General features: G+C 50.0%; 1 protein-coding gene across 1 annotated transcript; it reads left to right on the forward strand.

The window, feature by feature from the left end:
* The first annotated feature begins 395 nt into the window (after positions 1-395).
* On the forward strand, positions 396-25197 carry LOC134790577 (ubiquitin carboxyl-terminal hydrolase CYLD). Its single transcript, XM_063761425.1, has 12 exons — positions 396-487; positions 894-1036; positions 2939-3209; positions 5412-5603; positions 5958-6157; positions 6613-6792; positions 7024-7179; positions 7641-7829; positions 8184-8292; positions 8859-8995; positions 16897-17080; positions 23891-25197. Exons 2-12 carry the CDS (start codon positions 983-985, stop codon positions 24082-24084), a joined length of 1866 nt encoding a protein of 621 aa, XP_063617495.1. The 5' UTR covers positions 396-487; positions 894-982; the 3' UTR covers positions 24085-25197.
* The last annotated feature ends 889 nt before the right edge of the window (positions 25198-26086 follow it).

Here is a 26086-nt window from a genome sequence, read left to right on the forward strand (position 1 = left end):
CTTTTATATAATAAAACAAAAATAATGTAACATGAACACAATGTAAGTTTCGGATCACAAAAAAACTTAAAAACGTTTCAACCATTGTTTTGACAACTGTGACAAAAGTCAAAGTGACTTAAACTATGTTTTTGCAGAGGTAGCTTTAATTTTATTCTTATTACCTTTTAGTTTTTTAATCGTTGTATTTCTGCCGTATCTTCTTCTTAAATAAAGTCAAATTAAAATGTTAATTAATGAGATAATCAAAAAAATTATTTGATATGTATATATAACTTGGTCTTTTATAAAAAATAATAAGAAAATATATTATTCCGTATTATCATCTGTTGTTAACAGCCCTCTAATATGCTCATTAATCATTATAAAAAAAAAGTTTCAACATCAACACTACATTTTCAACAATTCATATTCTATGCATTTTTATGTGCAGTAAGTAATTTTCAACATAATTGGATTACCTTAATCATCAATTTCGTTGGCATAGGTATGTATTATTCGATTTAATACCTAATTAAGGCTGTGGAAGTAAACAATTTAATCTTAAACTGTAATGTTTGTGAGATTAAGATCACCAACAAATTCCAATATTATTTGCAGGTTGCAGGTGTGTATATTTTAACAATGATTGTTTCGTTTTTGGAGTTATTTGATCAGATTACCTTTCTTGTTCATTTGTACATAAGTATATATTATTCAGAGCCCACTGTGTCCCACTGCTGGGCAAAGGCCTCCCCCCTCTTCCTCCACTCGTCTCTATTTAGTGCAATATCTGGCCAGCCTCTCAAGAAGGAGTGAAAGTTATCCCGCCATCGCCGACGAGGCCTAAGTATAGGATTACCTAATTATTATAGCCAGTTAGGTTTGTACTATAGACTTTTTTTACGCTATAGATCCATTGGCAGCAACGATTTTAGTCATTTTAATATCATTTCTATAAACCATGGACTACAATATATTATTATCTACTTGATACACCGGGATGAGTGATCAATTTCCCCAGGAAAGCCAAAACACAAGGACCTCCGAAGATAAGGTTAAAACAAAGAATTTATTTTCCTAACATGATTATTTGCATTATTTGCATTTAAGAACATGTGGTTGTGGCCAAATATTTGTAATAACACCAGTCTCTTTTTTTTATTAAATATATTATTACTGGAAAAAGTACCTAATGTCTTATGCCATAAAATTTGCATGAGCTAACATAACTTAAAAAAAATACTGTTACAAAAACCTAAAAAAGTAGAATTAGCCATTGGTTGTCTTACAACTGCCAATTCCTTAACTGAGATGGTTGGTTCATATGGAATCTGTATGGTGGTTTTCTTGTGGAGGGTAGCATAGTTTGAGACTAAGTGGGCTATAATTTTTATCTACTCAGCATAACATAACCATAACCATACTAGTATTTTGCAAAGTCACCAGTTCTAAATAATTATGGGTCTCAAGGTTTTTTTGTATACATACTAATAAAGTAGCCTTGTTGAGAATGTTTGTTAACACATTCGACACCGCGTACCCGACTCTCGGGCACTCGTAAACTTTACTCAGATGCCGGCATACCCGCTAGTCGGGCAAGAGCTATAAACCTACACGCGACGCCGAAGTGCCCGACAGGCGGGCAAGCATTGCATCTTCACTACCTCAGGGCTGCCACTGCCACTAACAGAAAAAATTGTAAGTCTTCTGATTATTATGTGGTCGAAAAGTTGGTACAGTTGATTATTATATTTTATTACTTCACTTTGTATATTTATTTACTTTACCTAATGCGATTACAAAATAAAAATTCTTATTAGTTGGTTACGTGAAATTGCATACACGGGTATGTATCAATAGGAGTTAGAATTTTCGTAAATCGTACAACCTAATTTGTGTTTACGAATATTTAGTAAGTATAGGTATACATCTATTTCATGAGTACTCATAGGATGATTTTTGTGAAACAAAATTCGGAGAAAAATAAACCAAGAAATTCAACTAAGTACCTAACAACATTCTAATAACTTCTAAGCGGCACGGCAGTTCTCAGAAAAAGACAATAGGTCAGTCATCATAAAACAGCACTGCACTGCAACTGCGTGGAAGCAAAACGTAACAAGTAGCTTTGAATAGTTACGATAATTAGTACGTTCGTACACATACAATAAAGTCGCAACTTCTTTGACAAAAGAATGTAGTTACTGTGATCATACACTTAACCCTGGAGATGTTGTTTACCATCCCTTATCTATTTGAAGTTTGCGACCCGGGTTTTTTTTCAACCCGGTCTCGGTGTAAAATTGCAATCGGAGCCATTCCGTAATGGTTTGTGATGTGCTTCGGACGTTGCTGTGTTGTGTTAATTTTCATTTTGACGACTCGGCTTGTTTTTTGGACAACTGTGATTTCTGCTTTCTTACTGGACTTTGTGGTTTTGCCTGTTGATGATTTGGCTTTGTGTGATTTTATTCATTTCCTACTGCCCCACTGAATGCATTGTGATAATTGATAAAACGGGGAGGCTAAACAGATGACACAGCAGATTTAATTTTATCCACGTACTTATACGAAAGTTACTTGGCACAGCCCTGAGCGTCCGCCGCTTGCCCGACTAGCGGGTTCGCGGCGTGCGGCATTGAGTTGCACGTCGTTGCCCGACTAGCGAGTACTCTCGGTTTCTGGGGTATTGTTTGAAATTTTGCCTGGTTGCGAAAGTGTTAAATAAGATATACTAACTTTTCACAAACCATCTAAGTTAAGCAGTAGAGACATAAAATGTATAAAACTGTATTAACAACACAAACTTTTTAATTTATTTACTAACATATACATTGGATATGTTAATATCTTGATGCACTTTTTTTCTTGCATTCAATAACTAAATGTCTGGCTTTTAAGTGTTCTATCATTCTGTCATAGTATTATTTAAGCACAATCACTATTTTACTTTTAGCTGGATTTGTATGACTTGATTGGGGGTAGTTGGCCCCCTGCACCTCGGCCACCAGAGCACCCTGAGTATGGGTCAGTGCCTAGCAGACGCACTATGCAGCATTCATCCCCACATGAACGAGTGAAGTCTGTAAATATCATTAATCACCTGGCTCCAGAAAAAAGAAGAATTAAACCCACAACTGCAAATACTGCATCTACAAGTTCTGAGGAACGGCCAAAAAGCAAAATGGTGCATGAGCCAAAGAAAATTGAAACTGGAATTCTTGTTGGTGAGAAAATTATAAAACTATGTCTATATTGCAACTCTCAAAAATGATCTAGTTTGTAAATCTAAAAATTATCTAGCTTGTAATTCTATAAGTAATAAAATAAGTTTATCAGAATAAGGTGCATCTAATTAAACTGATTAGACATTCACATGACATTGCTCTGTTGTTCACCTTCCTTATGTGGTTATTTATATGCAATATCTATTTACTTATGATTTAATTATGATATTTATGATCCACTACTGAACATTTATTTATTTTTACCTACCATTTTAATATAGAATAAAATAAATAACTTTCTATTGTTCCCACTGACACTTGAAATAAACAAACTCACTAACACTTGATAAAACTAGTCCATAACGCCTCCTCTACAGCACTGATCGCAAAGTTACTCCAATTTTAGCTTTCCTAGTTTCTAATTATAAACATAGTAGTGTGCGACGCGCGACCGGCCGGCTGGCGCGCAGTGCCGACGATGTCGTATCCTTATGTACAGGAGCTCTCTTATGATGAAATACCTTTATGTGTGCTAGCATATGACGAGGGTATTGAAGGTGTGTTTACTGTTAAACTGTTTAAACAATTATGATGCATTTGTTCAAGAGGTCAGTGACCTTTTTCTGAAAACCTACATTTATTCGCGTGTTCTACCTGTGTTTTACCTCATTGTGCGTGTAATCTCTAATCTGTCCCTGGTAATCTCTAATGGGTCGGGCTTGAAACATACCTACCAAAGCGCTGCCAGTGCCAGGGTATCTGTCAAGGCGGAATATGGGTGCCCTATTGATATTCCGAAAAAAAATACGCCGATTTTTGTTTCGCCGACAACGATTCGCAGACGGGTTGTTTGGCAGAGTAACGATTCGCCGAATCTCGTTACGCATAATTGTCGTTTGCGAGAGTAGTCAATAAGCAGAACATTGATACGCATATTTACTATTCGTAGAATAATAATTTAGTAACTGTCATAATTACCCGAGAAACCATTGGTCGAAACACAATAGGTCGAATGTTCATTTGGCATTAATATTGAATGTTCGTTTTTTTAGCATTAGAAAAAAGGTAAACAATCTTTACGTGTCTTTTAATTGAAAAACTCTTTTTAAAAATAAGTCATGGCAAATATGTAACATTCACGAATCTAATACGATCATTTATATTCTTCTACTTTCATAAGTAATACTTAGTTACTGATTTTTAAAAAGCGTTTTTCAATTAAAAGACATGTCAACGTCGCTTACCTTCTTTCTAAAGCTAAAAAAAAAAAAAAAGGTGAGATTTCAATTATTGATGAAATGCACCTGATAATGATGATTGTTGATGATAATGATGATGATTTTTTTAAAGTAGTATGTTTAGCGATTACTCCAGCACCCACTTTGAGTTATTCTTTTTTTGTTTGAAAAAAGTTACCTGCGAGGTATTCCCATAATAATTTTGGTTCTGATCTGATGTTGTAATCCATGAGGAATTGACCCCTCAATTTTTAAAGGCATGTGTATTATGATTACGGTATTTACTAAAGTAACTCAAGCATTTCCTCCTGAAATCCACCAATGTCATGAAGTGCAACTGTAGCCTTACCACGAGTTTGACACTACATATTCGCTAACTTCTTTGTAACTTTATATAGGTACATATACTTAACGCATTTACTTAAAAAATTATAATATTTTATTTCATTCTTTTCTTTCGAAAATAACGACTTATATGTAAAATGTGAAACGTTATTCGACTAAACATTGCTTAAACGAAACGATTACTCTGCCAAATGGAAATCGTCCAATAATAGTTCTGCGAATTTACACAGAAGCAAACTGAACGGTATGTGAACCAAGAGTCTACGTAACGTTAGTTGACCAGAAGTTACATTGACAAATAAATGACTCTGCGAAACGATGTTCGGCGAATCGTTGTCGGCGAATCGATGATCTGCTAAAAGTTTATCGGAGAATCATTAGGTACCCCGGAATATGTTTACGGAATGTTTAGGTATTTTATGCAAATAAGCTCGAAGCGATATCACCAGATTTTTATTTACTTAAAATAAAATAAACTCGTTGCCTAGGTTTTCTAGAGGACGAAGATACAGTGAGGAAATAAATTGGTTTTCTAACTCCAAGCATGCACTCTGAATAGGTACTTGTTCACATCATCATATAGGTATGAGACATTGTAAGTACCTATTTTTGTGTGCAGATGTGTGCAGCGGAGATGGACCCGAGGAGTTGTATGATTCGCCAGTGCTCGGGTCTCCGAGGGCGGTTCCCGCGCAAAGACCTTCACCCCTACACTTACAGGAAGACATAGGGGTGGGGTCTCTAGTAGAGGTTGCTACAGATGTGGATCAGCAGTATTATGGAGTGGTCAGGTGGATCGGGATTATTGATGGTAAGCATTAATGGAAGCAATTCTAAAATAACGTAAATTTTAACAATTTATAGCGAGTGCAAATTCTACACCAGTTCTATTTATAAAAGTATAAAAGTTGTCTGTTTGTAACTTTAAGCGTTTACGAAGTTGTGTGTTGTTGAGTCCTGTTTATGCAAATAGAAAGAATACAGACTCGACATTGAACAAGTCATCACGAGAAGGAAAATACTTGATTGGTCAGAAGGCGCTCGAATATAATAAATATAAATAAATAAGACTCTGAGTTTCCCATCGCGGTACCCTCAAATCTAGGATATATCTTTGCACCGCGGTTTTTGTAAACTTAACCATTGTATCCATAAATGTATGTAGACACAGCGACAGCGGGTGTGGAGTTGGAGCAAAGCGTGTGCGGGCTCGGCGACGGCACGCGCGGTTCAGCGCGGCTGTTCTCGTGCGCTCCAGGGCGAGCGCTGTTCGTGCCGCTGCCACTCTGTCGCCGCGATGCGCGCTTCCGTGATACGCCGCCACCCGACACGGCTCGCTCTGACTCGGATCCGCATCTCGACCAGGTATACATAGCATAGACGGATCTTGTGTAGACACGGCGACAGCGGGCGTTGATTTGGAGCAAAGCGTATGCGGCCTAGGCATGCGTGATTCAGCGCTGCTGTTCTCGTGTGCTCTAGGGCGAGCGCTCCCCGTGCCGCTACCTCTGTGTCGCCGCGATGCGCGGTTCAGCACAGCGCGCTCAGACTCGGTCGCCCACATAAGCAGACTGTGCTCGTCATTGTCGTACGGTTTATCACTCCGAAGGCGGCTCCGAAGTTGCCAATCGAAAAAGTTGTCGACGCCCCTGTTGCCCGCTGGTGACGGGCGTAGTGCCGCCGCTGAGCTCGCTGGGCGAACTGGCGGACAAGAACTGCGGCATTCTGGGCCACCACAACTCGTGTGACCTACAACCACTGTCTTTTGCCATTTTCTCTTATATATAAGCAAATATAAGTATGCAAACATGATATTGCAGCCAGAGTGCCCACTGGTGACGGGCGTGGTGCCGCCGCTGAGCTCGCTGGGCGAGCTGGCGGGCAAGAACCGCGGCATCCAGGGCCACCACAACTCGTGCTACTTGGACGCCACGCTCTTCGCCATGTTCACGTTCACGAGTGTCTTCGACGCGCTGCTGTACCGTCCGCCGGAGCCGGAGGTAATTCATTTAATATTTTCAATGATATATATGTGCACTTCTTTGAACTATTATTAATTAAAGGTAATTAAAGTTAAAGCCTCTTATCTCCCGTGACATTTAACAAAAGCACTAGGTTAGTTTGTGACGTGACTTAATTGCAGTAACAATAGATATCTGTATAAATTCAGGTATCTAAGAGCCATAATGCATGTTTTTTTCTGATCCTGAACCAATCATCCGTTTGAACAGGACTCGCCACACTACTTGGAGGTTCAGCGCGTCCTACGCGAGGAAGTAGTGAACCCGCTGCGGCGGCACGGCTACGTGCGCGCCGACCGCGTCATGCGCCTGCGCACGCTGCTCGAGCGTCTTTCCGACGTGCCCGGCCTCACCTCCGAGGAGAAGGTCGGTGACCCCAGTAGCGAAGAAGTAGTGAACTGTAGCATCATGTTCGCAAATTGCGAGCATATTTTTCTTTTACTCTAATTAAGGCGTAATTAGAGTGACAGAGAACGATCCCGCAATTTATGAACTTCGGTGTTCGCGGTAGGCCCTCAGGTCTGTTGTGTTGTCCTCCGTCAAAACATTCACAAAAAAATTTCATATGGGAATTTTATAATTCTCTGCTGAGTGACGTTGTTATAAGTTCGTCGATTCTAGTTGGTCGTGTGGCTAAGATTCGACTTATAAATAAGTATTATATTATAGGTGACTGTTAATTATAGGATATATAGAAAAATGCCAGGCACACAACAATACATTGTGTATACGTTCATTTTCATTCCTTTGCCTCTCTCAAAATTATGAGACTTATGTATACACCTCCGTGATTAATCATCAATGTTTGTTTTCCTTTCGTATTACAGGACCCAGAAGAGTTCCTAAACGGCCTTGTCGCTCAGTTACTGAGAGCGGAACCATTCCTAAAGCTATCCTCAGGACAGGAGGCTTTTTGTTATCAGCTGTTCGTAGAAAAGGACGAGCAGATCACGTTGCCTACCGTTCAACAGTTGTTAGAGCAGTCGTTCGCTACCTCCGGTGTAAAGCTTAGTGAGGTGGGTTGGTAATGCAATTTGAACTTAATGTTTTATAGCTTAAAGTCTAAATGGTGGCGCTTAACTGCTGTCCCTGCGAGCGGAACACTTCCAGAAGCAATACTCCTCAGGGCAGGGATTTCTGTTATCTGTTCAAATTTTCAACAGTTATTTAAAACAAGTCATTCTCCCTCCCGTGTGAATATTATTGAGGTGAGTTGATACTGCAATTAATACTTAACGTTTTAGCTTAGAACATAAAGTATTCGATTAGTTAAATATGGACCTAATCTTTTGGAATTGCTTAAATATATTGAACTTTTCAGAAATCGTTTACGTTATTTAATTTCGGACGTAATTATGAAATTGTTTCAGGTACCAGCTGCGTTTATAATTCAAATGCCACGCTTTGGCAAGCAATACAAATTGTACCAACGAGTGCTGCCTTCACCACTGCTTGACGTAACGGATCTCATTGAAGGCTGTAAGTTTATACATAATATTTATCAGAATATAAGTTTTTGATCCGTTGGTAGATATTAAAATTGATTATCAATTAAAATCAGTCATTTAGGTCTAGTACATATTTAACAGACGGAGTGCTGCTGATCTCCCTTTATAAGGCATAAGGGTGTCAGGAATTATGCAAAATTGAACTCTATCACTTTAAAATAAAGTTCAAAATCAGGTGGGAAATATATTCCCTCTGCCTTATAAAGGCTTAAATCATTTGGTTAGCATAAAAATAAAAAGATTTCGTTAGTAGGTATTACTGACTCAGTAATAAATGAAAACCGGCATATGCAAGTCAGACTCGCAGGGTTCAGACACAGATATGGTTCATGGCTCCTCTACACGATGGGCCAACGCCGGCCACTCCAAGGGACGCAGCAATGCGGTAGAATGAGATAGCAATATCACTTGCTCCCTCTAACGCATAAATGCGTCCCTTGGAGTGGCCGGCGTTGGCCCATCGTGTAGAGGAGCCATCAGATGAGTACCGTGGCACAATCTTTTAATGTTTATTTTCTGAGTGACATTATCCCGCAGTGCCCCGGCAGTGCACGGTGTGCGGCGGCCTGGCGCGCTGGGAGTGCGCGGCGTGCGCGCGCGGCGGCTCGCTGGAGGCGGGCGCGCTGTGCGCCGCGTGTCTGCGGCTCGCGCACGCCCAGCGCCCGCACCACAAGGTACTGTGTGTGTGTGTACTGACGGCACTACTCGACGCGTGCGGCACCCTGGCCTGGCGCGCTGGGAGTGCGCGGCGGCTCGCTGGAGGCGGGCGCGCTGTGCGCCGCGTGTCTGCGGCTCGCGCACGCCCAGCGCCCGCACCACAAGGTACTGTGTGTGTGTGTGTGTGTGTACTGACGGCACTACTCGACGCGTGCGGCACCCTGGCCTGGCGCGCTGGGAGTGCGCGGCGGCTCGCTGGAGGCGGGCGCGCTGTGCGCCGCGTGTCTGCGGCTCGCGCACGCCCAGCGCCCGCACCACAAGGTACTGTGTGTGTGTGTGTGTGTGTGTGTACTGACGGCACTACTCGACGCGTGCGGCACCCTGGCCTGGCGCGCTGGGAGTGCGCGGCGGCTCGCTGGAGGCGGGCGCGCTGTGCGCCGCGTGTCTGCGGCTCGCGCACGCCCAGCGCCCGCACCACAAGGTACTGTGTGTGTGTGTGTGTGTGTGTGTACTGACGGCACTACTCGACGCGTGCGGCACCCTGGCCTGGCGCGCTGGGAGTGCGCGGCGGCTCGCTGGAGGCGGGCGCGCTGTGCGCCGCGTGTCTGCGGCTCGCGCACGCCCAGCGCCCGCACCACAAGGTACTGTGTGTGTGTGTGTGTGTGTACTGACGGCACTACTCGACGCGTGCGGCACCCTGGCCTGGCGCGCTGGGAGTGCGCGGCGGCTCGCTGGAGGCGGGCGCGCTGTGCGCCGCGTGTCTGCGGCTCGCGCACGCCCAGCGCCCGCACCACAAGGTACTGTGTGTGTGTGTGTGTGTGTGTGTACTGACGGCACTACTCGACGCGTGCGGCACCCTGGCCTGGCGCGCTGGGAGTGCGCGGCGGCTCGCTGGAGGCGGGCGCGCTGTGCGCCGCGTGTCTGCGGCTCGCGCACGCCCAGCGCCCGCACCACAAGGTACTGTGTGTGTGTGTGTGTGTGTGTGTACTGACGGCACTACTCGACGCGTGCGGCACCCTGGCCTGGCGCGCTGGGAGTGCGCGGCGGCTCGCTGGAGGCGGGCGCGCTGTGCGCCGCGTGTCTGCGGCTCGCGCACGCCCAGCGCCCGCACCACAAGGTACTGTGTGTGTGTGTGTGTGTGTGTGTACTGACGGCACTACTCGACGCGTGCGGCACCCTGGCCTGGCGCGCTGGGAGTGCGCGGCGGCTCGCTGGAGGCGGGCGCGCTGTGCGCCGCGTGTCTGCGGCTCGCGCACGCCCAGCGCCCGCACCACAAGGTACTGTGTGTGTGTGTGTGTGTGTACTGACGGCACTACTCGACGCGTGCGGCACCCTGGCCTGGCGCGCTGGGAGTGCGCGGCGGCTCGCTGGAGGCGGGCGCGCTGTGCGCCGCGTGTCTGCGGCTCGCGCACGCCCAGCGCCCGCACCACAAGGTACTGTGTGTGTGTGTACTGACGGCACTACTCGACGCGTGCGGCACCCTGACCTGGCGCGCTGGGAGTGCGCGGCGGCTCGCTGGAGGCGGGCGCGCTGTGCGCCGCGTGTCTGCGGCTCGCGCACGCCCAGCGCCCGCACCACAAGGTACTGTGTGTGTGTGTGTGTGTGTGTGTACTGACGGCACTACTCGACGCGTGCGGCACCCTGGCCTGGCGCGCTGGGAGTGCGCGGCGGCTCGCTGGAGGCGGGCGCGCTGTGCGCCGCGTGTCTGCGGCTCGCGCACGCCCAGCGCCCGCACCACAAGGTACTGTGTGTGTGTGTGTGTGTACTGACGGCACTACTCGATGCGTGCGGCACCCTGGCCTGGCGCGCTGGGAGTGCGCGGCGGCTCGCTGGAGGCGGGCGCGCTGTGCGCCGCGTGTCTGCGGCTCGCGCACGCCCAGCGCCCGCACCACAAGGTACTGTGTGTGTGTGTGTACTGACGGCACTACTCGACGCGTGCGGCACCCTGGCCTGGCGCGCTGGGAGTGCGCGGCGGCTCGCTGGAGGCGGGCGCGCTGTGCGCCGCGTGTCTGCGGCTCGCGCACGCCCAGCGCCCGCACCACAAGGTACTGTGTGTGTGTGTGTGTGTACTGACGGCACTACTCGACGCGTGCGGCACCCTGGCCTGGCGCGCTGGGAGTGCGCGGCGGCTCGCTGGAGGCGGGCGCGCTGTGCGCCGCGTGTCTGCGGCTCGCGCACGCCCAGCGCCCGCACCACAAGGTACTGTGTGTGTGTGTGTACTGACGGCACTACTCGACGCGTGCGGCACCCTGGCCTGGCGCGCTGGGAGTGCGCGGCGGCTCGCTGGAGGCGGGCGCGCTGTGCGCCGCGTGTCTGCGGCTCGCGCACGCCCAGCGCCCGCACCACAAGGTACTGTGTGTGTGTACTGACGGCACTACTCGACGCGTGCGGCACCCTGGCCTGGCGCGCTGGGAGTGCGCGGCGGCTCGCTGGAGGCGGGCGCGCTGTGCGCCGCGTGTCTGCGGCTCGCGCACGCCCAGCGCCCGCACCACAAGGTACTGTGTGTGTGTGTGTGTGTACTGACGGCACTACTCGACGCGTGCGGCACCCTGGCCTGGCGCGCTGGGAGTGCGCGGCGGCTCGCTGGAGGCGGGCGCGCTGTGCGCCGCGTGTCTGCGGCTCGCGCACGCCCAGCGCCCGCACCACAAGGTACTGTGTGTGTGTGTGTACTGACGGCACTACTCGACCCGTGCGGCACCCTGGCCTGGCGCGCTGGGAGTGCGCGGCGGCTCGCTGGAGGCGGGCGCGCTGTGCGCCGCGTGTCTGCGGCTCGCGCACGCCCAGCGCCCGCACCACAAGGTACTGTGTGTGTGTGTGTGTGTACTGACGGCACTACTCGACGCGTGCGGCACCCTGGCCTGGCGCGCTGGGAGTGCGCGGCGGCTCGCTGGAGGCGGGCGCGCTGTGCGCCGCGTGTCTGCGGCTCGCGCACGCCCAGCGCCCGCACCACAAGGTACTGTGTGTGTGTGTGTGTGTACTGACGGCACTACTCGACGCGTGCGGCACCCTGGCCTGGCGCGCTGGGAGTGCGCGGCGGCTCGCTGGAGGCGGGCGCGCTGTGCGCCGCGTGTCTGCGGCTCGCGCACGCCCAGCGCCCGCACCACAAGGTACTGTGTGTGTGTGTGTGTGTACTGACGGCACTACTCGACGCGTGCGGCACCCTGACCTGGCGCGCTGGGAGTGCGCGGCGGCTCGCTGGAGGCGGGCGCGCTGTGCGCCGCGTGTCTGCGGCTCGCGCACGCCCAGCGCCCGCACCACAAGGTACTGTGTGTGTGTGTGTGTGTACTGACGGCACTACTCGACGCGTGCGGCACCCTGGCCTGGCGCGCTGGGAGTGCGCGGCGGCTCGCTGGAGGCGGGCGCGCTGTGCGCCGCGTGTCTGCGGCTCGCGCACGCCCAGCGCCCGCACCACAAGGTACTGTGTGTGTGTGTGTGTGTGTACTGACGGCACTACTCGACGCGTGCGGCACCCTGGCCTGGCGCGCTGGGAGTGCGCGGCGGCTCGCTGGAGGCGGGCGCGCTGTGCGCCGCGTGTCTGCGGCTCGCGCACGCCCAGCGCCCGCACCACAAGGTACTGTGTGTGTGTGTGTGTGTACTGACGGCACTACTCGACGCGTGCGGCACCCTGGCCTGGCGCGCTGGGAGTGCGCGGCGGCTCGCTGGAGGCGGGCGCGCTGTGCGCCGCGTGTCTGCGGCTCGCGCACGCCCAGCGCCCGCACCACAAGGTACTGTGTGTGTGTGTGTGTGTACTGACGGCACTACTCGACGCGTGCGGCACCCTGGCCTGGCGCGCTGGGAGTGCGCGGCGGCTCGCTGGAGGCGGGCGCGCTGTGCGCCGCGTGTCTGCGGCTCGCGCACGCCCAGCGCCCGCACCACAAGGTACTGTGTGTGTGTGTGTACTGACGGCACTACTCGACGCGTGCGGCACCCTGGCCTGGCGCGCTGGGAGTGCGCGGCGGCTCGCTGGAGGCGGGCGCGCTGTGCGCCGCGTGTCTGCGGCTCGCGCACGCCCAGCGCCCGCACCACAAGGTACTGTGTGTGTGTGTGTGTGTACTGACGGCACTACTCGACGCGTGCGGCACCCTGGCCTGGCGCGCTGGGAGTGCGCGGCGGCTCGCTGGAGGCGGGCGCGCTGTGCGCCGCGTGTCTGCGGCTCGCGCACGCCCAGCGCCCGCACCACAAGGTTCTGTGTGTGTGTGTACTGACGGCACTACTCGACGCGTGCGGCACCCTGGCCTGGCGCGCTGGGAGTGCGCGGCGGCTCGCTGGAGGCGGGCGCGCTGTGCGCCGCGTGTCTGCGGCTCGCGCACGCCCAGCGCCCGCACCACAAGGTACTGTGTGTGTGTGTGTGTGTACTGACGGCACTACTCGACGCGTGCGGCACCCTGGCCTGGCGCGCTGGGAGTGCGCGGCGGCTCGCTGGAGGCGGGCGCGCTGTGCGCCGCGTGTCTGCGGCTCGCGCACGCCCAGCGCCCGCACCACAAGGTACTGTGTGTGTGTGTGTGTGTACTGACGGCACTACTCGACGCGTGCGGCACCCTGGCCTGGCGCGCTGGGAGTGCGCGGCGGCTCGCTGGAGGCGGGCGCGCTGTGCGCCGCGTGTCTGCGGCTCGCGCACGCCCAGCGCCCGCACCACAAGGTACTGTGTGTGTGTGTGTGTGTACTGACGGCACTACTCGACGCGTGCGGCACCCTGGCCTGGCGCGCTGGGAGTGCGCGGCGGCTCGCTGGAGGCGGGCGCGCTGTGCGCCGCGTGTCTGCGGCTCGCGCACGCCCAGCGCCCGCACCACAAGGTACTGTGTGTGTGTGTGTGTGTACTGACGGCACTACTCGACGCGTGCGGCACCCTGGCCTGGCGCGCTGGGAGTGCGCGGCGGCTCGCTGGAGGCGGGCGCGCTGTGCGCCGCGTGTCTGCGGCTCGCGCACGCCCAGCGCCCGCACCACAAGGTACTGTGTGTGTGTGTGTGTGTGTGTGTACTGACGGCACTACTCGACGCGTGCGGCACCCTGGCCTGGCGCGCTGGGAGTGCGCGGCGGCTCGCTGGAGGCGGGCGCGCTGTGCGCCGCGTGTCTGCGGCTCGCGCACGCCCAGCGCCCGCACCACAAGGTACTGTGTGTGTGTGTGTGTGTGTACTGACGGCACTACTCGACGCGTGCGGCACCCTGGCCTGGCGCGCTGGGAGTGCGCGGCGGCTCGCTGGAGGCGGGCGCGCTGTGCGCCGCGTGTCTGCGGCTCGCGCACGCCCAGCGCCCGCACCACAAGGTACTGTGTGTGTGTGTGTGTACTGACGGCACTACTCGACGCGTGCGGCACCCTGGCCTGGCGCGCTGGGAGTGCGCGGCGGCTCGCTGGAGGCGGGCGCGCTGTGCGCCGCGTGTCTGCGGCTCGCGCACGCCCAGCGCCCGCACCACAAGGTACTGTGTGTGTGTGTGTGTGTGTACTGACGGCACTACTCGACGCGAGCGGCACCCTGGCCTGGCGCGCTGGGAGTGCGCGGCGGCTCGCTGGAGGCGGGCGCGCTGTGCGCCGCGTGTCTGCGGCTCGCGCACGCCCAGCGCCCGCACCACAAGGTACTGTGTGTGTGTGTGTGTGTACTGACGGCACTACTCGACGCGTGCGGCACCCTGGCCTGGCGCGCTGGGAGTGCGCGGCGGCTCGCTGGAGGCGGGCGCGCTGTGCGCCGCGTGTCTGCGGCTCGCGCACGCCCAGCGCCCGCACCACAAGGTACTGTGTGTGTGTGTGTGTATGTACTGACGGCACTACTCGACGCGTGCGGCACCCTGGCCTGGCGCGCTGGGAGTGCGCGGCGGCTCGCTGGAGGCGGGCGCGCTGTGCGCCGCGTGTCTGCGGCTCGCGCACGCCCAGCGCCCGCACCACAAGGTACTGTGTGTGTGTGTATGTGTACTGACGGCACTACTCGACGCGTGCGGCACCCTGGCCTGGCGCGCTGGGAGTGCGCGGCGGCTCGCTGGAGGCGGGCGCGCTGTGCGCCGCGTGTCTGCGGCTCGCGCACGCCCAGCGCCCGCACCACAAGGTACTGTGTGTGTGTGTGTACTGACGGCACTACTCGACGCGTGCGGCACCCTGGCCTGGCGCGCTGGGAGTGCGCGGCGGCTCGCTGGAGGCGAGCGCGCTGTGCGCCGCGTGTCTGCGGCTCGCGCACGCCCAGCGCCCGCTCCACAAGGTACTGTGTGTGTGTGTGTACTGACGGCACTACTCGACGCGTGCGGCACCCTGGCCTGGCGCGCTGGGAGTGCGCGGCGGCTCGCTGGAGGCGGGCGCGCTGTGCGCCGCGTGTCTGCGGCTCGCGCACGCCCAGCGCCCGCACCACAAGGTACTGTGTGTGTGTGTACTGACGGCACTACTCGACGCGTGCGGCACCCTGGCCTGGCGCGCTGGGAGTGCGCGGCGGCTCGCTGGAGGCGGGCGCGCTGTGCGCCGCGTGTCTGCGGCTCGCGCACGCCCAGCGCCCGCACCACAAGGTACTGTGTGTGTGTGTGTACTGACGGCACTACTCGACGCGTGCGGCACCCTGGCCTGGCGCGCTGGGAGTGCGCGGCGGCTCGCTGGAGGCGGGCGCGCTGTGCGCCGCGTGTCTGCGGCTCGCGCACGCCCAGCGCCCGCACCACAAGGTACTGTGTGTGTGTGTGTACTGACGGCACTACTCGACGCGTGCGGCACCCTGGCCTGGCGCGCTGGGAGTGCGCGGCGGCTCGCTGGAGGCGGGCGCGCTGTGCGCCGCGTGTCTGCGGCTCGCGCACGCCCAGCGCCCGCACCACAAGGTACTGTGTGTGTGTGTGTGTGTACTGACGGCACTACTCGACGCGTGCGGCACCCTGGCCTGGCGCGCTGGGAGTGCGCGGCGGCTCGCTGGAGGCGGGCGCGCTGTGCGCCGCGTGTCTGCGGCTCGCGCACGCCCAGCGCCCGCACCACAAGGTACTGTGTGTGTGTGTGTACTGACGGCACTACTCGACGCGTGCGGCACCCTGGCCTGGCGCGCTGGGAGTGCGCGGCGGCTCGCTGGAGGCGGGCGCGCTGTGCGCCGCGTGTCTGCGGCTCGCGCACGCCCAGCGCCCGCACCACAAGGTACTGTGTGTGTGTGTGTGTGTACTGACGGCACTACTCGACGCGTGCGGCACCCTGGCCTGGCGCGCTGGGAGTGCGCGGCGGCTCGCTGGAGGCGGGCGCGCTGTGCGCCGCGTGTCTGCGGCTCGCGCACGCCCAGCGCCCGCACCACAAGGTACTGTGTGTGTGTGTGTGTGTACTGACGGCACTACTCGACGCGTGCGGCACCCTGGCCTGGCGCGCTGGGAGTGCGCGGCGGCTCGCTGGAGGCGGGCGCGCTGTGCGCCGCGTGTCTGCGGCTCGCGCACGCCCAGCGCCCGCACCACAAGGTACTGTGTGTGTGTGTGTGTGTACTGACGGCACTACTCGACGCGTGCGGCACCCTGGCCTGGCGCGCTGGGAGTGCGCGGCGGCTCGCTGGAGGCGGGCGCGCTGTGCGCCGCGTGTCTGCGGCTCGCGCACGCCCAGCGCCCGCACCACAAGGTACTGTGTGTGTGTGTGTACTGACGGCACTACTCGACGCGTGCGGCACCCTGGCGCACTGGGAGTGCAGCATGCAACCCACCTACTGATTTCCAATTGAAGAAAAAAATCGGAATATTATCACATTTTTTAGAGCGACCTTTCACTTTTTATTGTTAATGTTTATTCAGATAAAAAGGCGTTTCGTCACGCAATGACGATGTCTTCTTCTTCTCTGACTTCTTTTCTGTATTATGAGATGGTAAAAGTCGTATTTTATCACCATTTCTTCTAATTTCAAATTCTAATTTTTTCCCTAAATTTTTGGACCTCTTCGCAATTTGTTGTATCTACAACTGACATTACATGTATTAACGTTTTTATGTTTAGGCAACGCCTTTGCTGGTGCCAGAAGAGTGGGCGAGCGTGCTGGAGGGCGCACCAGCGCCGCGCGTCTACATGGAGCTGTTCGCAGTGCTGTGCATCGAGACCAGCCACTACGTGGCCTTCGTCAAGGCGGGGCAGGCGCTCGACGCGCCTTGGTGCTTCTTCGACTCCATGGCCGACCGCAAGGGTAAGGAGTCTACATGGTGTTCGCCTGCTGTGCACCGAGATACTACGTGGCCTTCGTCAAGGCGGGGCAGGCGCTCGACGCGCCTTGGTGCTTCTCCGACTCCATGGCCGACCGCAAGGGTAAGGAGTCTACATGGTGTTCGCCTGCTGTGCACCGAGACACTACGTGGCCTTCGTCAAGGCGGGGCAGGCGCTCGACGCGCCTTGGTGCTTCTTCGACTCCATGGCCGACCGCAAGGGTAACGAGTCTACATGGTGTTCGCCTGCTGTGCACCGAGATACTACGTGGCCTTCGTCAAGGCGGGGCAGGCGCTCGACGCGCCTTGGTGCTTCTCCTACTCCATGGCCGACCGCAAGGGTAAGGAGTCTACATGGTGTTCGCCTGCTGTGCACCGAGACACTACGTGGCCTTCGTCAAGGCGGGGCAGGCGCTCGACGCGCCTTGGTGCTTCTTCGACTCCATGGCTGACCGCAAGGGTAAGGACTATACATGGTGTTCGCCTGCAGTGCACCGAGACACTACGTGGCCTTCGTCAAGGCGGGGCAGGCGCTCGACGCGCCTTGGTGCTTCTTCGACTCCATGGCCGACCGCAAGGGTAACGAGTCTACATGGTGTTCGCCTGCTGTGCACCGAGATACTACGTGGCCTTCGTCAAGGCGGGGCAGGCGCTCGACGCGCCTTGGTGCTTCTCCTACTCCATGGCCGACCGCAAGGGTAAGGAGTCTACATGGTGTTCGCCTGCTGTGCACCGAAACACTACGTGGCCTTCGTCAAAGCGGGGCAGGCGCTCGACGCGCCTTGGTGCTTCTCCGACTCCATGGCCGACCGCAAGGGTAAGGAGTATACATGGTGTTCGCCTGCTGTGCACCGAGACACTACGTGGCCTTCGTCAAGGCGGGGCAGGCGCTCGAGGCGCCTTGGTGCTTCTTCGACTCCATGGCTGACCGCAAGGGTAAGGAGTATACATGAAGTGTTCGCCTGCTGTGCACCGAGACACTACGTGGCCTTCGTCAAGGCGGGGCAGGCGCTCGACGCGCCTTGGTGCTTCTTCGACTCCCTGGCCGACCGCAAGGGTAAGGAGTATACATGAAGTGTTTGCCTGCTGTGCACCGAGACACTACGTGGCCTTCCTCAAGGCGGGGCAGGCGCTCGACGCGCCTTGGTGCTTCTTCGACTACATGGCCGACCGCAAGGGTAAGGAGTCTACATGGTGTTCGCCTGCTGTGCACCGAGATACTACGTGGCCTTCGTCAAGGCGGGGCAGGCGCTCGACGCGCCTTGGTGCTTCTGCTACTCCATGGCCGACCGCAAGGGTAAGGAGTCTACATGGTGTTCGCCTGCTGTGCACCGAGACACTACGTGGCCTTCGTCAAGGCGGGGCAGGCGCTCGACGCGCCTTGGTGCTTCTTCGACTCCATGGCTGACCGCAAGGGTAAGGAGTATACATGAAGTGTTCGCCTGCTGTGCACCGAGACACTACGTGGCCTTCGTCAAGGCGAGGCAGGCGCTCGACGCGCCTTGGTGCTTCTTCGACTCCATGGCCGACCGCAAGGGTAAGGAGTATACATGAAGTGTTCGCCTGCTGTGCACCGAGACACTACGTGGCCTTCGTCAAGGCAGGGCAGGCGCTCGACGCGCCTTGGTGCTTCTCCGACTCCATGGCCGACCGCAAGGGTAAGGAGTCTACATGGTGTTCGCCTGCTGTGCACCGAGACACTACGTGGCCTTCGTCAAGGCGGGGCAGGCGCTCGACGCGCCTTGGTTCTTCTTTGACTCCATGGCCGACCGCAAGGGTAAGGAGTATACATGGTGTTCGCCTGCTGTGCACCGAGACACTACGTGGCCTTCATCAAGGCGGGGCAGGCGCTCGAAGCGCCTTGGTGCTTCTTTGACTCCATGGCCGACCGCAAGGGTAAGGAGTATATTTATTTATTTATGTTTTGGAGTCTTAGTGTCCAAGCTGATCAGTAGACCGACCAAGATTCGAGTCTACAAGACTGTAATTAGACCAATTTTGATGTATGGGTGTGAAGCTTGGACGCTGACTCAGAAAGAAGAGAGCAAGCTCTTAGTGGCGGAGAGGAAAATCTGGCGGAAGATTCTGGGGCCTATCAGAGAGGAAGATGGGACTTGGAGGCGAAGGAAAAATAGGGAGCTAGAGGAGCTTGTTGCGATGCCCAATATAATTGGCGAGATCAAAGCCACACGACTCCGCTGGCTCGGTCACCTGGAGAGGATGGGGGAGGATCGTGCTGTGAGAAGAGCGTATGTGGGGCACCCGGGCGGAAAACGTCCGTCGGGGCGTCCCAGATACCGCTGGAGTGACGAAGCCCAAAAAGACCTGTCCGCCCTCGGAATACCCAACTGGCGTGAAGTGGCGCAGAATAGGGCAGAGTGGCGCTCTCTTGTGTCAGAGGCCAAGATCCTCTTTGGGTCACTGAGCCAGTGATGTATGTATGTATGTATGTTTTGGAGATCCAACAGCTATCTATCTATACAGAGTATCCCTAATGAATAAGAGATGGAAAGCCAATTACAGGATCACACATGTAGCTACAGATTATTACATTCAAGTTTACTTAAGGCGACAGTAGCGGTGGGTAAAATTTCAGATTCTGTCAATTTACCCCATTTCACACACAAGCGCACTGCACGCACACTACCTCACTTTACTGGGACAGGTCAGTGACCCATCATGTTTTTTTTAAGATTGGACTTTTAGTTTAGTATTGACCAGCCTCCTTTGAGGGTAAAAGCGTTCCATTGAAAGATGAAAGAGAAACAATGCATTTAATCTTGCTTTCCTTGTCTGTTCATGCCACACGTGACGTACTTACCTATTTAATTAATTTGATTGTTGACTGTTTTACTACCTAATATTGCTTTGTCGAGATACGCGTTTTGTACAATTAAAGCGAATAAAACAAGATGTCATTAAGTCAGATGTAAAATGTTATTTACTACTCTATACGGTTTTTCATAAGGTGCAAAATCCATTCAATAGGAATTTAAATAAATAAAGTTTCAGCAGGGTGGCAATTCCATTTTGGCGGATAAAGCGAAACAGAATAGTTCTATCGAACCTGCTTACAAATTTTCACGAGAATCAGTTGAGAAATGTGATCTGCAAAGGAGAACATAAAAAAGCATTTTTGCCCAAGCTAAAACGGAGACCTTTGCTAACGCTCGGCCAATGATGGTTTAGGTACACCTATAAAAAATGGTTGTCCCTGCTGTAATTTTAATATCTTTATATTTCAACGGTATAGTTTTGCCTTCAAAAATAATCGGTATCGCTAAACAATAGCGGTACCTTACTACTTATACGTTCACGAAATCGGTATCTGCATAACTTGATTGTTAGTAAACTAACCTGAAAAATAATCTCAAAATCACCGAAACATTTATGTACAGTCACCTGCAATAATATGTTACGTCATTAGCGCCAACTTTGCCTCCAGGGAAACTTTGCCCAAAACGACAATTTTAAACAAATTCGTTAATGTAGAAAAAATTATAATAGTTATGGCCACCCTGCTATTTTTAGTAGAAAATAGGTTATATTTCTTACAAAACTATATACCAAACTTGTGCATAACTTGACTTGGGAATTTAGAGTTTGAGCGAGTTGTCTAATATAGGGTATATTTCGGCGGGCAAAAAATTGATAAATAATGAATGCAAGTAGAAAAAATTGAGAACCCTTTGACAAATATTTCCGGGTTTGAGTTATAACACATGAAGCATAGATTATGTCTATTGAGATTTAAACTAAAAAGGCCTAAATACACAAAAGTTTTAGCGGTGGGCAAAGTAATCCGGTAATTTGGCATCTATACCAACATTGGCCACCACCAAAAACGGATTAGGGTTGACACTTTCATCTAATTTACCCAACTTCGCAAGTAAAAGAAGGTTATGTTTGTACACTAAAATAAGTTTATAAATATATACTGTATTTAATTTGTCTTATTATCCTTTATTTAGATGTTTTATCCCGTTAACGAATGAAAAACACAACAAAAATCATATTTTTGGCCATTAAACTATTGTAACAGATTTTCTCAAAAGTGACAACCCTAGCCTTTGTAAAATGCTTAGGCGAGCCTTATTTGGAAATGGGCAAAAACGGGTAGGCAACATTGCCCAGCAAATTTATTTTTAAGTTTTTACACTTATCGCTAAGTTATTAACAGGGAATGGTAGGATTGCCCAAAACCTTTAAGTGATCCTTAGACATCATCATCATACGAGCTGTATTTGAATACCAAATTGACGTGGGCAATGTTGGCGAAAACCCCGGATATCTTTGCCCGCCCTCTAAAACGCAAAAAAATGAGTAAAAACACGATAAAAAATATTTTTTTTTTTCAAATAAACTGATGCGTTTGATCACAATGGACGTGCTGAGCAAAAAAAGTCATATGATGTGATGTTTTTTGAGAAATTCGTTTTAAAAAATAAGCGGGCAAAGTTGGTGATAATGACGGTACCTACTCTTCGAAGGCCGCAAAAATATGTGACATGGTCTTATGGTTCTACAAATAAGATCGTGTCAGATATTTTTGCGGCCTTCGTTGTGTAACATAAATTGCAGGCGACTGTACATAATTTGGAATAATTATTTTATTTAGTTTCAACGAAAGTTTCAAGTTTAGTACGAAAATACTTCAGATATGCAATATGCACAAAATGTAGACCTAATCGAAATAAAACATTGCTTTTTATAGGTAATTTATAAAACATTCGATACATAGGTATACATAACAATAACTAGAGCGCTATTGGCCTGTAAGCTTCATCTCGGTCTCCAAAGCCGCAAAAACTCGCTAGAACTTAGTGCTGGTCTAGCCGTTATTTTTTCTTGAAGATTTTCAGAGAACAGCACGTACACGCATTATACATATAGACGGAACGAACCGCATAATCATTATCATTTATTCGTCGCAATCCATGGTATTACAGATCTAGGTACAAGACTTTCAGGTATTACTTATACGAATTACATAACTCTTCCTGTTAATAGGCATTATTTTAAGATAAAAGTTCTATAATATAATACAAGATTACAATTGTCATCAAAATTCATTGACGTACAGAAGTCAAATACGTTTTTAAACTGACGCAAAATTATACCAGCATAATAAAAATTGATCCCAATCAGTAAAGATGAGTCTTTAAACTTTTTTCATTTTAAGCGAGTTTTGAAGGAACATAATACTTAAATTCGACTGTAATCGTATTGTTTTAAGATAGTTTACTGCGGTTTTCAACCATTATAACAGCAAATCAAATTTAAATGAGACGCGAGCTGATATTTATGTACCCTATTTTTTGAAATAAAATTTATCTACTGGTATACTTTCTCGTGTGCGTATATGATTTAATGTCAATATAATTGTCAAAAGCAAGAAAATCAAGCTGTCATTTTCATTTGAAGAAGTACACGTGTGCTCCGGTGTAGCCCCAACGGGCATCTGACTTGAAGAAGAATTTTGAGTGATGTCGTCAATGTATGGAAATTGTTCGAAAGTTTACATTTGAGATTGAATTTCTGTGTTGTCTTTGTGAGTAAAAATATAAATCGCTAATAAATTGCTAGCTGAATTATCTAGCTTTCAGAATCATACAATAATTCAATTACTGTCAAAGACAAAATTGTTTTGCTTCTGTCTCAAACGGAACTCCATATTTTGATTTTTTGATACTTTTAGTGTCGATTTGTAGAGAATAACAGCAAATTAAAAATACAATGGCATGAAGAGTCGGTACACGGTTTCTTCGTGAACAAATTTACGTGTAATTTAATGCAATTATTAAACATTTATTGAACAAATTATGGTTACAAAGTGAGGTCTAAATCGAAAACGTCATATACCGGCCCCTTAAATGAAAAGCGTCGACGCTCGGACACAGCAACACACAACATAAAAGTTTTTTACAATACATATTAAGTACAATCCAAAAATGACAATACTTATTTTAAAAACACCTACAATCAGAAATACAATCTTCTACTCGCACGCGACAAGAAACTATTCTGTCTGTATTTGGACGATGAAAATTTTACGGAAATAGGAGGATAATACCTTTTACAACGAGTGGGAGTATTAAAAGAGAGATTGGAAAGTAGTTCAGGACTATCCACCAAACCAGTAGTGATACTAAGTAAATAAGTTATGTCAGCTATTTCCCGCCGTTTTTGAAGTGGTACTAAGTGATGTCTTTTACAAATAGATAGACAGTTAGAGGAGCTATAAGGAGATTTAATTTTGAAACACAGAAATGTAATGAATTTACGTTGAATACGTTCAATTCTTTCGGTATATGTAGAATAGTAGGGATTCCATATTTGAAATGTGTACTCCAGCTTGCTTCTGACTAATTAGCAATATAGCACTTTCAATGTTTTAGCTTGCTTAAAGTGAGTGGAATTACGCATTATGAAGCCTAATGACCTATATGCACTGCTTGTATATCGTCAGGTGACAAGCAAAACTCACTAAGTACCACCACAAGTTCATAGCCATAGTGAACCATATTAGTACTAAAAGAAGGTCGATTTTTGTTTAAATTTTTTTAGTAATTAGTGACTTTTGCTTGTCACCTGACGATATATGAAGTGTTCGCCTGCTGTGTACCGAGACACCACGTGGCCTTCGCAAAGGCGGAGCAGACGCTCGACGCGCCTTGGTGCTTCTTCAACGCCATGGCTGACCGCATGATCAAATGGACTTTCGTGAGGTTCCGAGTGTCACTAAACGAATTCGGGCTGGAATAAAGTTGTAAAGTTTGGTATTGATTTGTCAGGCGAGCGCAACGGCTACAACATCCCCGAGTGCTCGGTCATCCCGGAGCTGGGCGCGTGGCTGAGCGAGGACGGCGCCCGGGCGCTGCTGGCGGCGGCGCCGCGCGACCGCCAGCTGCCCGCGCCCGCCAAGCGCCTGCTCGCCGACGCCTACATGTGCTTCTACCGCAGCCCCGACGTCGCCATGTACCGGTAGATAACTCCACGACCGCCAAGGCCACACTATTTGTGCGTATCGCTGCCACCTTTCCCACCTTTGCCTAAAGAGTCTAAGAGAATGCGTCAGATGCGTCATATCCATAGGTTGGTCAGTATGAGCGCGTGTGACGAAGGTATTCTGTACAAAATACCAGCGTCGATAACTTCGCGTCGATACAAATGGCTAAGGTATACAATATGTACCTCTATATTAAGCTCTCCAACTCGAGCAGCTACAAAGTAACTTGTATTTCATCTGTGCCAGTGAGTCTACTTAGTATCTATAGGAGCCTTATTACTACTAGCTCAGCTAAAGCAATATTATGGCTGCAACTATTTAATGGGCTAGCCAGATTACCCATTTTGTCATATACAGCTATAAGCTTCCTTAATTAATTAACGCCATCAAGAAGATCATTCTAATGTGAATGACGACCCTTGAATATCACTTCACTCCGGCGATTCGTAGGTGGTTGCACGCTGGTTTTCTATAAAAACATCTCACCATGCAACCATCTGAGTTAAGTTGCAGACATATAATATATTTATTTACATATTTATATTTAAATATTGTTATTAAATAGTTGACTAATATTAGAGAATAAAATATGTATTCATATCTTTAGGTGGAGTGCATACAAACGTAGGTAGATAAAGTAAATATTAGCAGACCTTACTTCATTTGCATTAATTAAGGTTTGCAATCGCTTAAGTTCTTTTTGTGTTTGGGTAGAACAATACGCGGCAAAAACGCAACCCAATAATAAACTTTGAATTGGATGTATGTAAGGTTGGTATTCCACTTGCCAATTTCTTGGCCCAATGTGTATTGCATCTCACTCTCTCACTAAGCAAAATGTGAGACGCAAATACACATAGGACAAAGAAATTGGACAGTTGGAATACCATCCTAAGCGATTTTCAAAAGTATTATAAATTATAAAACTTGATGTAAAATAAAGTTAATTCATCAGTTAAATGTTAATTCTAGGCAAATAATTATGATGTGCAATGCAGAAATATACCTATATTTATTTTACCATAATGTGATATTATTTGGTAATATTTGTAATAAAAATAATATGATCTACTAAACTTTTATTTTCATAGCCTTATGTTGTGTTACTTGACACAATTTTAGGGAAGTATATTTACACTCACTACTGCCCAACTAGCAAAATAGATACTTATAGTATTCTTGTACTTATACTTATTAGATACCTATGCATTGCTATAATCCTGCCTATGGGCGCAGTTATAGGAGCATTGTTTACTTGTAACGATCTTATAATACACTTTCAGAAGCGCAATTTCTTCTATAATGCTCTGAGAAACCACATTTTTAAACACAAATACTCTTACAAGTATCTGACATAAGTATCTTATTAGAGTAATATTGTTTATAATGAACTACGAACGTTCTTATAGTTATTAGTTATAAGTACGATTCATAAACATTTCTTCGTTGTATCGGCCGGTTGGTGACGTGATAAGAAGAATAAATACTTGAAAACAAAACATAATTAAGTATATTTTATCTGTAACTTAATGAAATTTGTTCATTGTGGAACATAATCTAAGTATTGTAAACACTGTATGTATAGTGTGTGATCTCGCCGGGGAATTATTTTTTATTGTAAATGTCTACCAAAAATTGTTTAAATTCACAATGCGCTTCGAAAAGAAGCTCATAGAACATTAGTTATTAAAATAATATTCGTACAATTATTACAAATATCCGCCATGTTTTGAAAATACTCTGCATCGAGTGTGATATAAGACAATTGTAGATAAATTTGCACTTATATCAGTTTAAATCAAGATAACTCGCCTCCATATTAAAATATATTACTAGTAAAGTGATTGATCGAGTATCTTAATTGATTTTTTAATCTTGTATCGCTCTAACCAAGTACAATTACGTTTAAAAGAATCTTGAACAAGTCTATTAATAAAGCAAACTTATAATAAGCTCAGCTTAGTGTATTACTATATCTTGT

Source organism: Cydia splendana, chromosome 5 (genome assembly GCF_910591565.1).
Source record: "Cydia splendana chromosome 5, ilCydSple1.2, whole genome shotgun sequence".
In the NCBI taxonomy this organism is placed as follows: domain Eukaryota; kingdom Metazoa; phylum Arthropoda; class Insecta; order Lepidoptera; family Tortricidae; genus Cydia; species Cydia splendana.

Coding starts and splice junctions, on each gene's coding strand:
- LOC134790577 (XM_063761425.1), top strand. CDS start 983: ATGAGTGATCAATTTCCCCAGGAAAGCCAAAACACAAGGACCTCCGAA. Junction 3,210..5,411: donor TGAAACTGGAATTCTTGTTG/GTGAGAAAATTA, acceptor TTTTGTGTGCAG/ATGTGTGCAGCGGAGATGGA. Junction 5,604..5,957: donor GTGGATCGGGATTATTGATG/GTAAGCATTAAT, acceptor AAATGTATGTAG/ACACAGCGACAGCGGGTGTG.